The sequence below is a fragment of the Cyprinodon tularosa genome, unplaced genomic scaffold, assembly GCF_016077235.1.
Source record: "Cyprinodon tularosa strain WSP-4 unplaced genomic scaffold, ASM1607723v1 ctg70, whole genome shotgun sequence".
Taxonomy (NCBI): domain Eukaryota; kingdom Metazoa; phylum Chordata; class Actinopteri; order Cyprinodontiformes; family Cyprinodontidae; genus Cyprinodon; species Cyprinodon tularosa.
In genome coordinates, this window is record NW_024039452.1 from 3,261,283 (window position 1) to 3,282,500 (window position 21,218).

At 42.0% G+C, this 21,218-nt stretch overlaps 1 protein-coding gene across 2 annotated transcripts in view; it reads left to right on the forward strand.

The window, feature by feature from the left end:
* kiaa0232 (KIAA0232 ortholog) overlaps positions 1 to 20,325 on the forward strand; it is a 29,289-nt gene extending 8,964 nt beyond the window's left edge. For both annotated transcript variants that reach the window (XM_038268441.1, XM_038268442.1), the window contains exons 4-8: positions 8,441 to 8,510; positions 8,602 to 8,686; positions 11,674 to 15,037; positions 15,139 to 15,247; positions 20,051 to 20,325. In XM_038268441.1, coding sequence (XP_038124369.1) covers positions 8,441 to 8,510; positions 8,602 to 8,686; positions 11,674 to 15,037; positions 15,139 to 15,247; positions 20,051 to 20,067 — 3,645 coding nt within the window. In that variant the 3' untranslated portion in view covers positions 20,068 to 20,325. The remainder of the gene's footprint in view (positions 1 to 8,440; positions 8,511 to 8,601; positions 8,687 to 11,673; positions 15,038 to 15,138; positions 15,248 to 20,050) is intronic.
* The last annotated feature ends 893 nt before the right edge of the window (positions 20,326 to 21,218 follow it).

Here is a 21,218-nt window from a genome sequence, read left to right on the forward strand (position 1 = left end):
CAAATCATTCTGGCTTAAACATGTAGCCTATATAAATGTACTCTTTATCAGACAATATTGTCCCAAATATTAGAAAATTTCTTTATAAAAAAAAAAAAAAATCCTGTCTTAAAATCTGTGTTGTTGTTTTTTCGTCATCTTATTCAGGCCAGTTAGTTCTACGTCAGCCTGAACTTCTAAATTCGGCCAATCATATATCAACGGTCATCTGTGAAATGTTTTCGGTCATAGCATCTTGATTCATATGTCGCAGCTAATATACGCAACGATATAAATCAGAATCCTTTCCTTTCCCATTGAGTTGCGTCCCAGTGTTCACGGGGATGGACGTCTGTGTCTTCTGCAGGCGTAGAGCTAACAGAACTGGCAGCGTTGCGAGGCAAGGGCTCAAACATGTACGGCTGGAAGCCTTCTACACCAAACCAAGCTTCTGCCGCCCTGGCGTCCTCTTCCACAACATCTTCGTCCCCGCTTTCCTCCTCTAAATAAAAAATGGATGACGGAGGAGACTCATCCACGACCTCCGACACTAAACTCTCCTCCTCTTGCATGTTTCCTCTGTCCATAGCGTTCCTTGACAGTGTCGTTTCTAAGTCACCAATTTAGTGCTACTTGATCCCAATGGAATTTCCCATTGGGAACCTACTAGCACTAAGTTGCTAATTGGTTAGCAAGATGCTTCCCACAAACCGGCCACAATCAAACTTGCGTGCGAAACGTCTGCCACATCAATCCCGCCCCCTTGATAAACGACCAATCACATTCACTTTATTCACTCGTGCAAAGTCGGGCACCACTTGATAAAATTTCAGAAATGCAACAGGCAATGGCCACCCCAAAAGCAATCCTTGCCACCCCTGTTGCCACCCCACAGAAAATATTAACACTGTTTAAGTTTTTATGAACATTTGCAAAGAAAACAGTCAAATTTTCTAGCGGACTTGAACGCATCCTAACGCAGCATGCTGCTGCTACACTTTTAATTGGTTAAGCTGACATATAATTCCTTTGTGCTCCAAACGGCTCCAAAACAGAACGCGGCAGCGGCACACACAATCATTGAGAAGCATTTCCTTTGATGGTATTTACGTTAATCGGTATTAAAGTTTAACGGGAAGTAAGGGTCATGTTTAACCTCAGTGCTTGTGCTTAGTATTACCTATGAGCATTACTACTGCAATTACTAGTCTCACGAAAAGAACAAATACCGTCACAGTGGCGTGAAGATGCTTAAAGAACATGCTATTAGCAAAATGTTCAGCAACAATCACAGAAGTTGGGTAGAATTATTCATATTCATATTGGTCTGTGTAATGCAGCATATTGGTGCATTGAGAGCCATGTGTATGACTTGCGAGGCAACATTCCTAAAAGAGGACCCTCTGCTTGCTTTGGGGAAAACATTCAAGTCAGATTTAGAAGACCTTAAGCTTGAGCTTCATCAAACGAGAGGGCCGTCTTCTCTGCTCGAGTGTTTTTTTTGGTGTTTTTGGAAACTTCCAGAAAGGTTTTCCATGAACTTTTTAGGCTTAGTAAAATTTGGCTTATGATTCCAGTTAGAACTGCATCCTGAGAAAGAAGTTTCTCTGCCCTTAAATTAATAAATACCCTCCTTAGGTCAACAATAGCAGATGATAGATGAAGTCACCTGGACATACTGAGTGTTGAGTCATGGAGGGCAAATTCCTTAAAGGCACACTATGCAACATTTTTCAGTTAATTAATGTGTTCCATAACGTTTTGGATGATTAAATGAGTAATTTCAGGTTGAACAAAGGTTTTCTCGGCCGCCCTGGTGGTCTGTGGGGGAAATACCGCACTTTCAATTGCAGGAGCCCTCGGCCCGCACCCACAGGCTCAGAAGTCTCGCGAGAGTCGGTCTTGCTTTACGGCGAGAACTGCTACATGCCCCCAGTTAAAAGCATGCTCGTTGCTAGCACAGTGGCGATCTTTGTGCAGTTATGCTACGTTCACACCGGACGCAGCAAAAGCAGCAAAATCGCGTCTGCTGCTTCATTTTTGCTGCTTGTACCAGTTAGTTCTGACGCGCGGCTGAAGCAGCTTTGCTGCTCTGGCTGCACGGTGCAAAAGTGTGTCTGACGCGCGTTGGGCGGAGCTTCACTATCCTTTCTCTGCCTTGCAGCTATATTTGCTGTGATCAGTGGGAATAAAGTAGTTTTAATATGTTTTTAAGTGAGAAAATACACCTGAAAACGTAATCAGTGCAGTCAGTTCATTCAGATTATAATCCTGCCTTCCAATATTTTTTCTGTCGGAGCCGCTCAGACCCCCACATACCAGCGGTGCGCCGACAGTAGGAATCCCTTCAACAGCAGCCTCTGGCCGGGTCGCCTCCTCGCGGTTCACCGCGGCAGCTGGTAGGTGTTTTTCATCTAAATAATCCAAACTGCAGGCAGCAGGATAATAAAAGCCAACATATTCTGCCGGCAGATTTCTGCATTTTAAGTTAATTTAGGCGTCAATAAACTGTTTAAGAGGAGTGATCATAGCGCTCTGATCATCAGCGCTGTGTCTCTCTCCCTGCCAGCTCCCAGATCAGCTTCTCTGATTGGTTGACGCGGCGCGTCGAGCAGCAAAAATTCTATTTTTCCATCTCGAGCAGCGGCGCGTCACGCGCGTCAAATGCTTAAACGCGCCAGCTGCGTCCGGTGTGAACGCAGCATTATCATGGCGGAACCAGCGTGAAAACAGTGAAAGCCCATGTCGGAGCAGGCAAGAAAGAGGAAAAGGGCTCTGGACAGAGAGAGGAGTCGTACACGGGTGAACATCAGGCAAGCTTTTTCCGAATGGCGAGAGCTAAAATAAAAAGAAGGCTGCAAGGCTGACGCGGACCTTGCGTTTCTGCTGATGCGATTGTAAGTAACATTGGAATGGTTTCTCTCTCTCTGTGTGCATGTTCATACTTTCACTGTGTTAGTCATTCGTTGCGTTCGCCTGTCTGCTAAGCTCAAAAGAACCGCGCCTGGCTTGACGGAGAAACCAGGAGAACAGCTGTGCATATTTATGACAGTGCACTTTTACTTTCGCCCTCTGGGGGGAGCCTCGCTGGAAAATCAACACCGGTTGCATAGTATACCTTTAAATATGGAAGACTATGTGAAACATTTTGTTTCATTTAACCAGAACTGCAGAATATTGCTGTTGTGATTGTTTTTGTTAAACTTGGTGTTGTCATATCACTGGGCAGGGGTCAACTATAGTCAGTTTTAAAGGGCTGTATGTTTTTTTTTTTTGTTCTATTATGATTCTTCTTGCGGTACACGTTGTCCTGCCTTGTTCTGACAGGTCCAAATTTACCTCAAGTTTTTGTTTCCTACTGGATTTGATTAATCCAAAGAGCACATTGAGTATTTGTTTACTTCTGTTTTTGCTGTATTCTTAATTTATAATACATTGTACAGTACATCATTGTATACATTTTGAAAAATCAACAACTTTAATTTAATCAATATACATTTTGCGGAATACAATTGTTAGTAATGTAAATGAACTCTTTATGTATTGACCGCCCCAAATAAAACCTTAACACCCCTGTTTTAACAGTCTAGCTCCGCCACTGAGTTGGTGCAGCTCTGCTTTCTTTACATTTAGAAAAGCACCTGTTGAATATTTATTTTCTGCTCTTTATAAACTGACCCAATAAAACAGGGGACATTTACCCCATTTACACTACCCTTGAAAAACCGATCCATGCCGAGACCGGTTCTGACGACCGTTTACACATCACGCTATCTCAGTTCCTCGCCTCCTAGTGACGATCTGCGGTATTACTGCCAGTAATGAAGGAGGAAATCAAGCAGTTGGTAGCGGTAATGCACCAAAAGTTGTTTGCCAACTGCCATAAAACAAGACGAAGAAGGAGGGAATCAAGCAAATCAAAATGGAGGCGCCCGTCACATTCAGAAAGTTATGCTTGATTATTATTGCTGTACTTCGGTGTTATTATTTAAAATGTTGCGTGGAGAAGATTTTGATTGTTGTTTATAGTTGAAGAAGAAGTTGTTCTTCTTCTTCTGTTTCCAGAGGGGCATTACCGCCAACTACTGGAATGGAGTGTGAATCGCGATGTGCAGCCAGATGGAGATGACGCGTTCTGCTCATGCGCTCTTGTTATCAGAGAACCGAGCCAAGCCCACCTCTGGAACTGGTCTGCAGTTAGCTCGGTTCGGTTGTGTCTAGCTCGGTTCAGTTCAGTTTGCTTTCCATTTACACACGATAAGTTATCTCAGTTACTGAGCTCGGACCGGTCTCTGCACGGTTTTTCAAGGGTAGTGTAAATGGGGTAATAGTCTCAGTTTGTGGGACAGTAGAGGAAAAATACAGCACTGTCCTGAACAGATCAGGACATCCGGTCACCCTATACGTAGCAGGGGCCTCCTGACAACAAGTGTGACAGGGGAAAGAAAAAAACTAAAAGTTTCAGAGCTTATTTTACCCGCTTTTATTTTGTCCTTTCAACTCTTCAATAGATTTTGAGGACATTAACCATCAAAAGCCTCTTGATTTCATATTAGAAGGACTCTGGTTTATTAGAAATGACAAAGAAATGAGCTTGCTCATATAAAAAATCCCAATCTTTGAACATCTCATGGAGCATCGTTTTAAGATGAGTCTTCACACTTGGATGGATGAGGAGAGCATTAACCAAAGAAGCGACCAGGGCGCCCCATAGTGGGGCTCCAGATGTAACTTTTTGCTCTGGTTCGGTGGTGTAACTGTTTGTAGCTTCACCCGAATCCCATCTAAAACCATCGGTTTTTAAACCGTTCATCCACAGGATATCAACTTGTAAATGATTAACTAACAATCTGCTCATAAAATTTTTTATTTGAAGGAGAGCTTTATAAGAAAGTCGAGTTAGACGTGTTGGAGCTGCGCTGAGATGATGTATCAACAAATAAATTTAGGCATAGAAGTAAAACGAAAGTGTTTAATCACTTTTATATCCAATTTAAGTGCTTCAGACTAAACAAACTGAATCCCTTATGGCCCGCCGTCTCATGGGCTGTCCTCCTTTTCAGTTAGCAGCCATCAGATGGCTAACTCCTGCACTTTGGCCTCCTTGATCTTTGTCCACTGCTAAACCAGCTGGTTAAACTCTGTCTAATATCAAACCTTATTCAATAGGACCATCTCCACTGCTTCTGATCAGGTCTTGCTCAGTGCCCTCTTCAAATGATGCAATGCTTTAGTGTCTGATTTGAAGTTCTTATGTGCAGAGGACCCTCTTTCCAACACTGCAGCTCAGACACTTCCTATAAGAGTTTATAGAGAAAGCATATGACGGCATTACTCCACTAAACATTCCTCTTTATCCACCCTGAGAGCCTGAATGAAACGGCAAGCATGTATATTTTACAATTGGCTAATATTCAAAAGTCACCTCAGGCAATAATCTCCACCCAATTATAGGAAAAAAATCACAATATGACATGTTGTATTTAATACACATAAGTTGAATAAAACATGATTCAATCAACAACTTAAAGGCAGCATGGAAATATTATATTTATCGTCTGCAGCTGATTAGAAGAACAGAACACTGTTAAAACAGGCTCCATGCATCTCAACAGAAAACTTGCTTTCCACCCTGCCAATCATGTTCTGTCTCACTGAACATGGTGCTTTTAAAATAACGAACATAACTACTAGTTAACTACTCTTAGTTAAAGATAAAGAAATCCAGCTAAGCTTGGTCTGTTTCTGCTTTTATCTGTTCAGAGATCATAGTCCAGTAAAATGGGTCTAAACCAGAAAGGTACCTCTCACCCACAGAGATGGTGTTATCACAGTGGGTCTGATGACGCGTTCCCTCTGCAGCGTTCTCTCTGCTTCAGCTCCAGCAGCATGGGCCGTCGGCCACTCTGGAGAGGCTGCAAAAAAACAGAACTCGGCTGGTAAAACTTTGAGGTTTTGCATTTACAGTAATAGCCATTCAAAATATCCCCACTCTGCTCCATGGGTCCTTGGCTGGTCCCCTACAATTCCTTTAAACATCAATCTTCATACCAAAATATTCTTTCTGTCATGATTCGTGGACATTAAAGCCTGGTTTATGCTCAGAAACCAGTAGTCTGCGCGTCTTGGGGGAACAGTCACGGGTGAACTGTGTGTCGTCCGGTAATGGATGAGGGATTGTAGGCGTCGAACAAGCTCGTCAAACAGACCAACGGACACCCACAATCCTAGCTAGTTCGTGATTGTCCCTCTTGCGCTGTGGCGTGGAATGAAATGGTGCAAACCACGCTTCAAAATCAAGCATGTCTGCGTCATACCTGCGAGAAGCTAACTGCGAAACACTGCTGCGGGAGTATACACAGCCCTTAAGATCTAAAGACAAGCGCCATCTCCTGGTCAGATCCTGTAATTCAGTAAAACGATGGAGTTGCACGCCCAGGAAAAGGAGGGATTCACTCCAGTGGCTGGAAGTTGGAGGGGATTTTGGTTGGGGTTGCAGGGGAGTCTGCTGCCATTCAGCTAGCGTGTGACTGGGAAGAGCCTTTTTGAATGGCTGCTACTGTATGTGACAGGCAAACGGAAACCAGCTGCTGAAAAGACATTTAGTTTTTAATTTGCTACAAGTAGGGCTGGGTATTTTCGCCAAAGTCCTGAATCGATTCGATTTTGATTCATACAGTTCTAAATCGATTAATTTCGATTCGATCTGTTTTTACAATAATGAAAGCGGTTCAACTGTGTTTCAAAATACTCGTATTTTGATTTTTCCTGTCACAATAATAAATAATCAGACAGTTTAAACTAGAGATGTGAACAGAACGGTCTCATAAGTGCAAAATTGTTTGTGAAAAGTGAAAAAGTGAAGCCTCACTCGAGCAAGCGGACGTGACACAGTCACATCTTCAGTCAAGCTATTGGCTTGAAGTAATCTTGAGTGCATCTTTCCTGTTCATTTGAATTCGAATGTCACTATAAAACTAATCGATCTCATTCCCTAGAGATCGATTTTGCAAAAATGTAAAGGAATCGATTCAAAATCGATATTTTTTTTTTTTACCCAGCCCTAGCTACAAGCCATGAATGGGACACGGTGAGGTAGGAACCTTTATGAAACCTCCTAATGGCAGATAATGCGGTGAGGGAGATGAATGGAGGGTCATTTTTACTACAACCTGTTGAAAGGGAGGAAAACCCTTCACCCTGTGGGCCAGAGGTTCATCTCCCAGCAGGACAGTGACCTGAAACAATCCAACCTTTCCCCCTGACCTCAATCTAGTGATTTGCAAAGGTTTCTAGATCTGCAACACTGGCAACGATTTACCCCAAAATGTAAAAAATTGATAAAAATACATAGCTCTAAAAGACCAAATGATAAAAAAAAAAAACACTTTCGTTTTGTCCGTCTGTGGCGAAAACAAACAACATACTGGATGGTTTCTGTTTGCTCAGTGACTAAGCATGAGAACCTTGGAGGGGCAGCAACATATTAGTATGTTGCTCATTGTCGTTTAGGTGAAGCCATGCAGCCCTTTTGTTGAGTGAGTCACTACTTATCAGCAGTGAGTGCATCTGGGTCAAAGCACTGAAACGGGAAGATCTGTACTGTGCTGGAAATGCCTCGTCATCTTATCTGACTGGGCGGCTTTGGCTTAGTTCCTCATCGTTAAGGTTGAATTTTGGATCTGAATTTAAAAAAAAGCCCTGGACTAACATCCATTCCTGTTTCTGAGGAAAAAAGGAAACAGACATTGCTCTGTTCCATCATTCTCTTAAACGGGGTGAGCTTCAGATGATGCAACAAAAGCTGGAGGGTGGGAGGAGGAAGGTCTGCAAGACGAGTGCGGTGTCCTGCTCCTCTCTGTTTTCTTAAAGCAGAAAGCTTTGCACGTGATTGCAGCAAAGCCGTTCAGGTCAGCTGACCGGCATTAGCGGCTCTGCAGGAGGAAACAGAATCACTCTGATTCAGACTGTTTTAGGGCCAGTGGTGCAACAGGAACCTATCATGACAAGCTGTTATGTAAAAAAGAGCAGTCGCTTTGCTAGCGCCTGTGGTTACGTTGGCTACAAACCTGTGTTGTTGCTTCATTCCAGCAGTAATTCACTGCGTTCTTTGTGAAAGCGTTTGCTCACTCCTGCTTAGATGTAGCTCCTGGCTCAGCATGCCTAAACTGTCACAGATCAGCTGGCTGGAGCTGCTAGCTGCTGGCCTTTCATCACTCTTTGTTTTCTTATAGCAGCCATTCTTTCCTCAGGCTAGAGTCTTTCAACATCAGTCATCAACTTATGTGTAAAAATAAGCTGCAGTTCTTTGCTTTTTCTATTGTTCAAATTTGGCAAACTTTAAGATTAATACAACCAGTATTTACAAAAGGTATTACCGGAGCGCAACGTTTTCATACCTGCATTGCTTCAGATGTTGGAAAGATCTCAAATATTTCTCTTGTTTTTGTCTCTGGTGCAGAACTCTGGAATTGAGAGCCTGGTTGAGGAGCTCTGCTCCAAACTTAAGGACATCCAAAACAAACAGAAAGGTATGAAACTGATATTCCTTCTTCAAGTTTTGTTAAAGCTAAGAAACATACAGCTAAACTGTTACTGAGATGTTTTTAATTCAATGTCCAGAAGAGAAACGGATTCAAAAGAAATCGGATGGCTGTCAGTCACCAGAGCGTGCCGAGTCGCCCTCTTCTAAGGACCAGGTGGAAATGTAAGTTAGCACAACAGAACAGATCCATAAAGCCGGGCATACTTGGTACGATTTTTTTTCAAGCGTTGCACGCAGCTACAGCTCACAATGTACGACGAAACTGCAAGGTTTCGTCGTACAGTGTGAGTTCACAGCTCACAATGTATGTTCTCACACGACATGACGCTGTGATGCGATCTACCTGCTCTTACTGTACGGCTAAAAACCACGTTGAACTCAGCTCCGCAGTGAGATGGCGCTACTCCGACTCGTCTATCCAGAATCCAAACGATTAGAAGACAAACATACTCATTCCATTGGCAAACTATCTCATTTACCTACTCAAATTAAGTAATTAACATTTTTACTTATTTCTAGATTGTTTTTTTCCAGTGTGCCTTCTGTTAAATATGATGCTAACTAGAGTGAAACTCGCTGCCTTGGCAATTTGTGCAATTTTGTGCGCTGAAAGCCCTAAAAAGAAAAGGCGACACTGTATTTAGTCAAAGACGTGGCTGAGCAAACGTGGCTACTACGGTCTGTCAACTTTACGGAAAGAACTCCATTTCACTCACACATGCTTCTGGGTTTTCGTCTGAGAGGAAGAAGAATAATCGTTATTTACGCATGCCCACCGAGCGATTTGCTTACGATGGCCGACTGAATTTCAAGCGTTTGATTTTCTGCCGACCCTACGCTTCCTGATCGGGAGGCGGCCGTGAGAGGCTGATCTCCTGTCGTTACCCCCCCATACACTACATGACGTACAATCAGGCTGAAAGTCGGCCTGATCGAAAAATTCTCGCACAAATGGACAATTTCCCCAAAAAGGGCAAAAAAATCGTATATGCCCAGTTTAAGAAACTATGAGCAGTTTGCAGAAAAAAAATTTATCCAAACCAGATTTTTCTAAAGTAAATAGTAAAGTAAAGTAAAGTTCTTAGAAAGTTTGAAACCAGAAAATATTCTTTCATTCAAACAATCCAAAGAACGCGTCATAAAGCTCGGTACCATTGCGGCGGATGGACATTTCCATCAGCAGTCTCTTTACAGATTAAAATGTTTAAAAGCGTCATTGTCGAGTGAGTTCTGTTCCATTATTGTTGCAAGCAAATAGTTTTCCATAGAGAAATTTGAAAAACACATTTTTTTTAATTGAAACTAGAAAAATTCAATCCAGAAATAAAACCTTAAAATATGTTTTAATAAAAAAGAAGGGTTTTTAGCATAATTTTGCTGTTTTCTGAGATTCTGCTTTCTCGAAAACAGTTTTTAATCCCAAGATTTTCTTTTCCTTTTTTTTTTTTTTTTACAGATTAGTATTTGCTTTCTTTTTAATCAAACTTTTCTTTTTCAGATCAAGTTTTACAAATTTCATTCTTTTCAATTTGCATTTTCAAGGCTTTCTGCGATAGTGAGGAGCTAAGACATTTCTGTTGGTCAGTGTGTAGCTCAAAAGCATTTGAATTGGGCTTAAAGGAATAGTACACCCAAAACATGATTAGCCTTCATTTTCTACTCACCCCCATGCTGAACAACACTCTGGAGTACTTTTTTGATATCTCAAATGCATCTGGAGATCTGGGAGGCTTCTTGCTGTCTGCTGACATTCAAATAATGGAGGTCTATGGCGCCCGAGGCAGAAAGGTCCATAAAAGTCCACAAAAAACGTGTCAATATTCCTCCATACTGCTCGTCCAATGTATTCCAAGTGTCCTGAGTGGGTAGCATCCAGAATTTACTCGAAACAAAGTCATTTAGAATGTTTTTAGAGCATAAACAGTAGTGTATAGGATTTCCTGAAAGCGCGCACCTGCGCGATCACGACGCTATGGAAGCCGGCAGACCAAACCAGATGAAAGTGCGCATTCAGCGTCTGCTCTGCCGATAATGCAAGCGTAGAAGAAGAAATGTGCTGTTTACCTGTGCAAAGAAAGAAGCAACGAAAGAAAAATGTCTGAGGACTTCAGTGTTGAGGAAGAGCATGAGTTCATCTGGTTTGGTCTGCCGCGGTTTCTGTAGCGTCGTGATCGCGCAGGTGCGCGCTTTCAGGAAATCCTATACACTACTGTTTATGCTCTAAAAACATTCTAAATGACTTAGTTTCGAGTAAATTCTGGATGCTACCCACTCAGGACACTTTGAATACATTGGACGAGCAGTATGGAGGAATATTGACACGTTTTTTGTGGACTTTTATGGACCTTTCTGCCTCGGGCGCCATAGACCTCCATTATTTGAATGTCAGCAGACAGCAAGAAGCCTCCCAGATCTCCAGATGCATTTGAGATATCAAAAAAGTTCTCCAGAGTGTTGTTCAGCATGGGGGTGAGTAGAAAATGAAGGCTAATCATGTTTTGGGTGTACTATTCATTTAAAGTCAAGAGAAGGTGATTTTGAAAAGAATTCAATTCATAAAACTCAGATCAAAAATATAAAATCAGTGTAAAAAAGGTTTTGGTAAAATATTTGAAAACATAACATTTGAAAGAATAACATTGGGGAAAAAAATTAGATCTGGAATACATTTTTTTTTTCGTCAAATTTCTATTTATATAACCTGTTCTTTGCTTTCAGCAATGATGGAGCAAAATTAAATCTATACATCCTTAAAATGTTTTGCCATATCCTCAATAGGAGCAAAATAATAAATTTCGATACTTTATGGATTTTCTACATGTTTTGGATCTTTTCCTTTTGTTTAGCAATAATGAAAACTTTATTAAAGTATTTCGATAAACTGGAGTTCAAGATTTCTTCAAAAGAGTAGTTTTCAAGTTTACTTTGCAATGAATGTAAAATTTGATCAATTTTAGATAAACTTCAATACATTTTTTAACCTCATTACTATAAAATGATCTTATCAATGTTAATTGCATTATTTATAATCTATTATTTTAGCTCTTTAGCATCATATTCTTGTAAATATGTTTAAGGCATGAAGCCTGATAAAGTTTGATAAACTTGTTACAATTGAGCCGCCTTTTCTGTTTCTCATGTGACTGCAGGTATTATGAAGCATTTCCCCCTCTGTCCGAAAAGCCTGTTTGTCTCCAAGAGATCATGACGGTGTGGAACAAGGCCAAGGCCTGCACTTACTCCAGTTCATCATCCTCTGCAGCTCCACAAACCAGCACAGACACATCTTCCCCCAAAGACTGCAACAGTGATGGTGAGGCTGCTAAAGAGCGAAACCTGGAGGCGTGTAGTACCATCCCTACTGCGACCAGTGAGAGAGGTCAGCAACGCCGGGGCAAGAAGGAGAAAGAAAACCGAGGCCATGGCGGTGCGGCAGCGGAGGAAAAGTCCATCAGCCACTCCAAGAGACAGATGAGACACAGATCTGAAGGCAAATACCGACCCAGATCCTGGTCTTCTGGTTCCAGCGAGGAAGGCTCCAGCTCCAGTGGGAACCAGGCTGACACGAAATCATCAAGAAGCAAAACCGTTAGAGTAAGGCACAAATCCAGGGAGGCTGCAAAGAACAAGAAGACACGCAACAACGGGCAGGTGAAGCTGCAGATGAAAGTTGGCGATAAGGAGGAAAGAAGAAATGCGGGGGTGCGCGGTAGCAGCGCGACTGGCGGAGCTGCTAAACAACCACAGCTTTACAAGAGAGGAAAGAGGCCGCTAAAGGAGATTCGTAAAGAGCTTGGCTGGCTGGAAGTCAGAGAGTCTGCAGTGGAGGCCAGAAACAAAAAGGAGTACAAGGAGGAGCCGCTTTGGTACACTGAGCCCATCACTGAGTACTTTGTACCATTCAGCAGCTGTCAAAGTAAGCTGGAAACAAAATATCGCAGCAAGGTTAGCTCTCCTGATGGCTTCGGCTTCTCTGCAGATATGGACAGGCTACCAGAAAAAATCCAGGGAATCTGCATCGCCAGCGAGAACTACCAGCGGACCTACTTAGCGGCGGGCTCGTTTGTGGACGGGCACTTTGTGGAAGCGTCCGGCGATGCGGACGATGAAGCTGCTGACCTCAATGAAACTTCCTGCTGCCCTCAGCCAGAAGATAGTAGAGATTTAGATGACAAGCATCTGTCTGAATTCACCGACTTCTATGAAGTTGACATTTATCAATCCATATTGGATACTAGTGCCTCAGATGCGATACAAGAGAGTCGGATCTTAAGCCTGATTCGACAGAAAAGCAAAGAACAAGGAGAAAACGAGGCAGAATGCTGTTTGGTGTTAGACGGCCTTGAGCAGCAAGGGGGAAGTGCAATACAGGCAGAGTCACAGGAAGCTTCGGGAACCGTTGGGTTTCTAATGGACGACCTAGAAAACATGGTACAAGTGTGGGGCTGTTACTCACAGTCTTCTTCCGAAGATGTAGATGGCGAAGGTTTCCTCGGAGATTCTCCTGTTCGGCTCTCTCCTCTGCTGGACAGTGTCTCATTGACCCTGAGCAAGCTCTCTAGACCTCTGGAAGAACCGCCAGTACCTGAAGCTCCCAGCGAGCCATCTGGATTGGATCCATTCTGCTTCCCTCTTTTCAAGGTCCAGTGCGACAGTGCCACCTTCCCTTTCCCCCGCGACTCGCTTTCTGTCGGTCACGAAAACATCCCCATCTCTAGTAGCGGTCTCGACCCGCATTCTAACAAACAGTCCCGCTTGCTGATATGGACCAAAAATAGTGCCTTTGACGAAACGGAACACTGTTCTAACCTATCGACGCGAACTTGTAGTCCGTGGTCCCATTCGGAGGAGACTCGGTCGGACAATGAACAGGGATATGCTCTAGCAGAGGACGCTGCTCAGATTGGCCGAGACGAACCGGACCGAGTGATCCCTCCTCTTTCGGGTACATATCTAGAAGATGAACTATTGGAGTTTTTGCAAGAGGACTCAAGCAAAAAGAATGAAAAAATTTGCGTTAGCACAGCACCCAATCAGACCTTTACCAAAAAGTCCAAATTGGAGTCCGTTTGCGGCATAGCGCTAGAGAAGGACGACGGCAAACAGTACAGCACAGACATGTTTTCAGACAACGCAAACCAACAGAGTGACGATTACAGCTCAGGGATCATAAAAGACATTTGGACCGCAATCGGAGACAGGAAATCTGCCGCGTCAAAAGACGGAGCAGAAAAGCCAAGCGAGGGACTCTTTTCAGACGAGTCGGGCACTTGCTGTTGCCGGTGTCCAGAGGTCCAGGCAAAAGGCGTTCCGGTTCAGGGGCCTCAGAAAAAAGCTGTGCAGCGATCAGAGTATCGGCTCTGGGAAGGCAAGAAAGACGAACAGGACTTAGCCAAAAACAAACTCTCCAAAGTAGATGCCGCTGGGGATTACATGACTCCGTCCAAGCCTTGGGACTTGAACTCTGACAAGGAAAGTACATCGTTCATCCTTGGAGGGGTGTATGGAGAGTTGAAAACACTAAGCGGCGATAAGAACTGGGCCGTCGTGCCACCGAGTGATACTCAAGAGAGCTTGCTACAGTGCACCACTGCGGCCACTTCCAGCTCAGACATGCTCACCATCACTGGCAGAGATGTGTTCATGAACGCAGGCAGCTGCTTCGCGCCCGGACACCGGCCCCTATGGAGGCCCCTCGTTTCATTCGGGCAGAGCGATCAGGCCATCAGGGGAGGCGGTGATGGATTGAATAAGGGATTTTCTTTGATCTTCCATGAAGATTTGCTTGGATCTTACAGCAGCTTGCGTAGAGACGAGCAAGATTTAGAATATCCGTTTGCATCCTTTAACCTGAATAACCCCTTCTCTCAAGTCCTCCACGTCGAGTGTTCGTTTGAGCCTGAGGACATGGCTACTTTCAGTCCGGGATTCAAGCCCAAATCCATTCTTTGCTCTGATTCCGAGAGTGAAGCCTTCCAAACTCGACTCTACGGCATCAACCGGACGCAGTATAGAGCCATTCGCATTTCACCCAGGACTCATTTCCGACCAATATCAGCCTCAGAGTTGTCTCCAGTTGGAGTTAGCGACTCGGAGGCAGAGACTGACAAAGAGGAGATGAGTTTTCCCGTAGTGGCGCCAGTGGACGTGTTTGATGATCCTCAGGCCGACCTCAAACCTCTGGAGGACGACGCAGAGTGTGAGGGGCCTTATTACGGGAAGTCAGAACTGGAATCTGGTAAATTTTTACCCAGATTAAAGAAGTCTGGCATGGAGAAGAGCGCCCAGACTTCTTTGGATTCACAAGAGGGTTCAAGCACGCTTCTGCCGATTGCCGAGCAGGAGAGCGGCTTGAGCTGCAAAACAGCTGCGTCGAGCGCAGGCGGACAGGCGGATGTGGACAGGACTCAACCGGAAGAATCTTCAGAACCGAAGCAGTCCAATTTATGTTCACCAGCTGGTCAGATCCCCAAGTATGGGATCGCCTACGACTATGTTGGCGACATGCCAGAGGTAAGGATATCTTGGAAGTTCTTAACCCAGTTGTTGCAGATGGCGTAGTGGTGAATTTTTTCCAGAATCGTTGATCTGTGCTTCTTCTTTGTCTTGTCTAGTTTCCTCTGTTAAATAGAAGCGGGCAGGGAGGAATGGGCGGCCAGCAAGACGAGTTCTGGTGGCAGAACACTATTTGTTCACCCCTTTTCCCTGGATCTCAGTGTACAGGTAGGTCCAAAACATGATACCTTCTTTAACATAACTTCACATCATTAGCAATAAAATTTCATTGTGGTTGGAACAGCTTTCCCATGTCATGAGATTTGAAATATTTTCTTATAGGGCTGGGCGATATAGAAAAAAAGCTTATCGATAAAAAAAAATGCATATTGATCGATATCGATAATTATTGAAAAGATTTGAAACCATATTTTATGTGCAGCTCTGCCTGGACTTTTTATAATATTGCTAAATGATTTAATTTTAATAAAAAAACACAAACACAGACTTCCAATTAAATCTTTATTTAACCAACTTTTTTAACCATAACAGAATTGTTTTAAAGAAAAATAACTTAAAAGACCTGAGTTATGTTATTAAATACTGACAAAGAATAAACTAAAGTGACCAGAAAAGTGACCAAAATAAATATAACAAATAAATAAATGCCCCCCCACCGCCGCCGCCCCCGTTTACTGCTTTAACCTGAGTTATTACTTTGAAGTTGCTGGCCCCTCAGCATTTTTATCTCAATTGTTAGAACTACGTGGGAAACTGCCCAGAACTGAAAATATATATATATTTCCCGAAGATTCCTCGGAGGAGAGCCGCGTCGGGGCCTACACAGCTCGTACTCCTGCGGCTGTGAGCGGCTGAGATGATAAAAAAAAAAAGTTGGTTGTGTTATCAGACTTGGTTTTCACTGGTTCCCGACACATTTTCCAGATGACTGTGGTTTGTTTTTGGTCCGACTTGCCATGACCGAAATACTGCCAGACTGCCGAACTACAAAAACCCTTCTTTGGAACAATTTCCTCCGCCTCTCCTTGCTGCACAGCTTCATGTGCTCTGTGTTGTGGTTTGAGAGGGCGGCGCTTGGTGACGGCGTGCCTGGGTCCGCGATTGTGATTGGTTGGGAGGAAGCAGTGACTAGCATAAACCTACATGCTAGGCTACAATGAGAAGGAAGGAAAACTGCGTTTCTTTTTTATCGAACTTTTATCGACCCTCTTTTTTTCTATTGCGCCACACGTCTATCGATCAATATATATCGTTATTGAATTATCGCCCAGCCCTATTTTCTTACATATTCAGAGTAGAGGGAGACCGATGCATTGGCCAGATGATATTTTCATATTTTTTTGTGTTGGCTGATTCATTAGTGCTTTTAGCAGCGATGCCTTACCCCCAGATACCACATACTCCGTCACAGCCTCGCTCGCCTACGTCGTACTTATGTTATGTTAATCAATGAGAGCTTTTCCACATCTACCTCTACTACTCCGCAATACACTGTCCATGTATGTCTTCTTTGTACTTACCGTCAAAATACGGAGTCAAGCTGTTTTTTGCTCCGCTCTGGCCAGGGCAAGATCCGCAATTGCAATCGCACCAAACAGGACAAAGAACGGCGAGAAGATCCGGTTTGTCAAGTTATAGTAACGATAGATCGTTAACTACAAATTAGAGCATAATTCTTATAAATTCCCAAAATCTAAGGACGTTTAATTAAATGATTGGATGCAAACTATTGGTGCTTCAACATACCAGGAAGCAGATTTCTCATCTCAATCAAAATATTAATTTTACATCGAGAGGCTTGAAAGTTTAATGAAATCCAGTATAAGGAAACTTCTTGTTGCGGGCATGGATGAAGAGATGCTGAGTTTGGGAGTAGATGATAGATAGATCATACTATGTATGATCCTAGTCATCCCCGTTACAATAATCCACAACAAAAGGAAAATATTTGGGCAGAAACTGCACATATGCTGGATACTGATGGGGAGTTTTTTAATGTTTCATATTAAATTAAGCTTTCATTTCCACATGTTTTGCTCCTATTAATTTAAGAAATAATATCATGCATGTTCTCCTCGGGCTCCAAGGATGTCGGAGCGGAGCAAGACGGGAGGAACGGCGGAGGATGTAGGCTTTGTTTAGCACAGGTAGTCTGGAGTGCAGTGGGAGGTCACAGAGGATGTGGGATTTCGGGCTTAAGGTCAATTATTGGTGTTTGCATTGCAGCTCCCTGCATTTGCTGTCCACTTTTCTTTGATTCTTTAGGAAATGATTCATTTCGTGTAACATTTCTTATCATTGTATCCTTTTAATTATGGCCTCAAGAATCGCTCCCCAAAACAAACGGCAGCACTTTCATTTCAAAAACCCGTTGATCTCTAATTCAGAGTAACGGCTTCAGTTTGTGAAATCAACACAATTATCTGACTGTTCACCCATTCAGGTTTTGTTTTAACATATTCTTTTTTAGCTTTAATAAACTAGCCTTAATAAAGCATAGTCCCATGCTGTCAGGTATTTATCACTATGAAAATAAAAATATCTGCCATAACGGGCATGACCTAAACTGGCTTAGCTCTTTATTGCGGGACACTAAAATGTTAAGATGTCCTGGGCGACGATCTTAGATCAAAAGTAGATTTAATTTTTAATCAAGTTCCTAATTTGGTTCCAGTGCACTTTGTTCTACTTCATACTTGGTAATTATATGCTGCTTGTTTTGTTTTATTTTTATTTCCCAAGACTTTGAACAGCAGATTCATAAATGTTGCACTAAAATAAGAACTTGCTTTCATGCTGCCCCATAGTGACATCTAGTGGTCATATGGGGTTTTACAAGTTGCATATAATGCATAATGCAGATAACAAAATATATTATTTTTGATCAACAAATATGTACAGAAATAAAAAGAAATTGAAAAAGAATTTCATTAAAAAAATCAAAGCTAAATTTTTCTCTGAACCCTTTGAATGTTAAAGATCACTGATAAAAGTGCCTTAATGAGATAGTTGATGTAAGATTAGAAGAGAGAGATTTGCTCTCAGTTCATTTCCTCTTATCGCCATTTAATCCTTTACATTTATCCACAACATTTGAGGAAACAGTGGAAAAACATCAAGTGTTCAGTCGTTTCTTTAATTAGGCCACAACCAATACAGCAGTACTCAACATTAATATTAAATCACCGGAATGTATTTTTCCGTGCTGAATATATCTTGTTTATAATGTCATAAGATACTACTTTGATTTTTCATTAAGAAAAAAAAAATCATTATTAACCCCATTTTATTCCACGGTCCTTAAAATGAAATGACAAAAAAGTAAGTGTAAGGAAGCGTTACATGTACCAAGAGATTTCTGATGTTAATTTATACTTTATATAATATTCTAATATTTTTTTTCATAATGTCTGAATTTCCCAGAAAATATTGTTCAGAGAAACCATCATAAAAGCTCAGTTATAGATCCAATAAGAGCTGCAGGATGTTCATTTGGAAGCAATATCAGATTTAGAAATAAATTCTTTAAAAGGTAAAGTAGACCATTCAATTCAGTTTATTTCTATAGTGACAATTCACAACACAAGTCATCTCAACGCACTTTACAGTTCAACCAGTCAAATTGATTCAAAGTTTTTTATCTAAGGAAAGCCAGTTGATTGCATTGACTCTTCAGCAATCCCTCACACTAAGCATGCTTGTAGCGACAGTGGAGAGGAAAATCTCCCTTTTAACAGGAAAAAAACCTCCGGCAGAACCAGGCTCAGTGTGAGCGGCCATCTGCCGAGGCCCACTGGGGTTCAATGAGACAGAAGCAGACATAGAAAAAGAAGCATAGATACAAAAAGCAGCTGTAAAAGACGGCCCGTCCAGGAAACACTCAGCAAGGCAGACGAGCTCCCGAGCCAGCTCCCACGTCAGAGGATGAAGAGAGCACATCCAGTTAGTCACAGTCAGAGAAACAGGATTACACTGAAAAACAGGCCGATCTCCAGCATCTATAGACAAGGGTGTTTTACTTTTTTGGATTGACTGTGACCTGGACGACTGAGAACATTCGCCAGCAACAGTTTAATTGTATTTTAGCTTTAGATGAGGAAAGACCATTAAATGTTGCTAAAAGATGAAGCACAGATTTCCCCTCATAGAATACTTGATGCAAAAACAAAACACAATCTCCAAGCTATCTAGAAGAAAATTTTATTTAAAAACATATTAGTGTCTTATTCTGTTGTGAAAATTCAAATCAAATGTTTTTTTTAAAACCTAATAAAGCGTCTAAGCCTGGTATGTATTTTTCTACCACCACTGAGACCCGGTTTAGAGGTTCCTAAGAGCTGCAGGTTGCAGAACCCTGGATTAAGAAACTGAGGTTAAAGTTCACCCTCCAGAGAGCAGAGCTTCCTGGGTCCTGGCTGAATTCAGTTAACATCTGAGATGACATGTTTCTTATTTTTGCTTAATAAATAAGCTGAATTAAACTGAAATGCACGAACAGAACTGCAGTCGAAGCTGGTTCTTCCTTCTTAGTGGTTTTTATTAGAGGGAGGGACATTATTAAGGCCATTGCTGGGGAAAAAAGTCAACCTCTGCTGGTGGTTAATTTTTAGCACCACGCTGCAAAAAACATCTAGAAATAAGTAAAAGATGTCTTAAATTAAGTGTATTTACCCTTAATTTGAGCAGCCGAAGAAGATGATCTGCCAATGGAATGAGTATTTTTACTCCTAAAATAAGATCATTAGATAATATACACTTGAAATAAGAAAAAGCAATAGTTATTTTTCTTATTTTAAATGTAAATTGTCTTGTTCCATTGGCAAAGTGTCTCACTTACCTCCTCAATTCAAGAAAAAATGCACTTAATTTGAGCAAAAATGACTTGAGCTGTTTACTACTTGAGGAAGTCGCTATGTTTGTGTGAGCGACTGGCTCAGTGTGGGGCGCTCGGCTTGCAGTTGGACTATTCCAACCTCCACCCTCACTTTGATGCTTTTCTTTTCTCTCTAGGGAGCAGCAACGTCTGACCTGTCCAGTTCATCAGAGAGCATCTTTCACCAAGAGAAGAGCTTCCTCTGTTCTTGGGACTGGACGTCTAACCAGCAAAAGATTCAGGAAAAAAAACAACCCTAACGTAGGCTAATATCTGAGAAACGTCTCCAAAAAACCCCAACGCATAACCCTGTTGGCTTTTCATTTACTAACTTCAAAACAAAAACAAGAAGAAAAAAAAACTTGTGTAATCAACAATCAGATCAACAAAATGAGTGAAAAAAGAAAACTTTTGAAAAAAAAAAAAAAAAAAAGTTCTGTCTGTGAGTGATGCCATGATTATTCTGCACACCGGTCCTTTCTCAAATCTCCCACTTAGCTTGTAGAAACGTTTTTGATTTCTTTAGTTTTTTTTTTTTTTTTTTTTTTTTGGGTTCTGTTCCCACCGTTCCGACAGGGAACCAGGTTCCGGCGGGCGGTGCCGTCTGAATGGTTGCGCATGTTCCTCTGTCCGTCCAGCCAGCCGCACTCCTGTTTTTAGTCGCGTAAATCGACCGCTATCACATCCTCTACTTTCCACGTTGACTTCAGAGAGAGAATAAAGGACAGAGTAGAGGTTTTTATTTTAGTTCCGTAACGATTTCAGATTTAATTGATCTAGTTTGTACAACTTTCTGAATGTGAAGTAGAGAATGTGTTGAGCTTTCTGAATATCCTCCGCTTTCCCTGTGTGTGAAAAGTTGTCTGATTTCTGAATGGTGATAGTCTTTTAAAGAGATAGTAGTAGATATAGTGTGGTTTGTGAGGTAAATCTTAAAAAGAAAACCATTAATCAGAGTTTTTTTTGGGGGGGAAATGCAAATAGTTTAATTCAAACTGCAATTCTGTTCAAATTGGTTTCATAAAATAAAGAAAAAAGGAGGTGGCGAGACTACAGATATTTTAGTTTTTCCTTTTATTCTTATCTCTATTTTTGGTGAATTCTATGGTACAAAATTTTGGTGCTATGTTCCAAAAATCTTTTTTTTTTTTTGAAGTTCACTAATAAAGTTTTTTGACGTAGTTTTTTTTTTTTTTTATTGCAAAGATTTGAACGAGAACCTTTAGACTGACCAGTTCTTTCGCTTCGCGTTGTTTATTCCGACCAGAAGCGGCCGCTAAAGGCTGCGGCGGAAACATCTCTGCA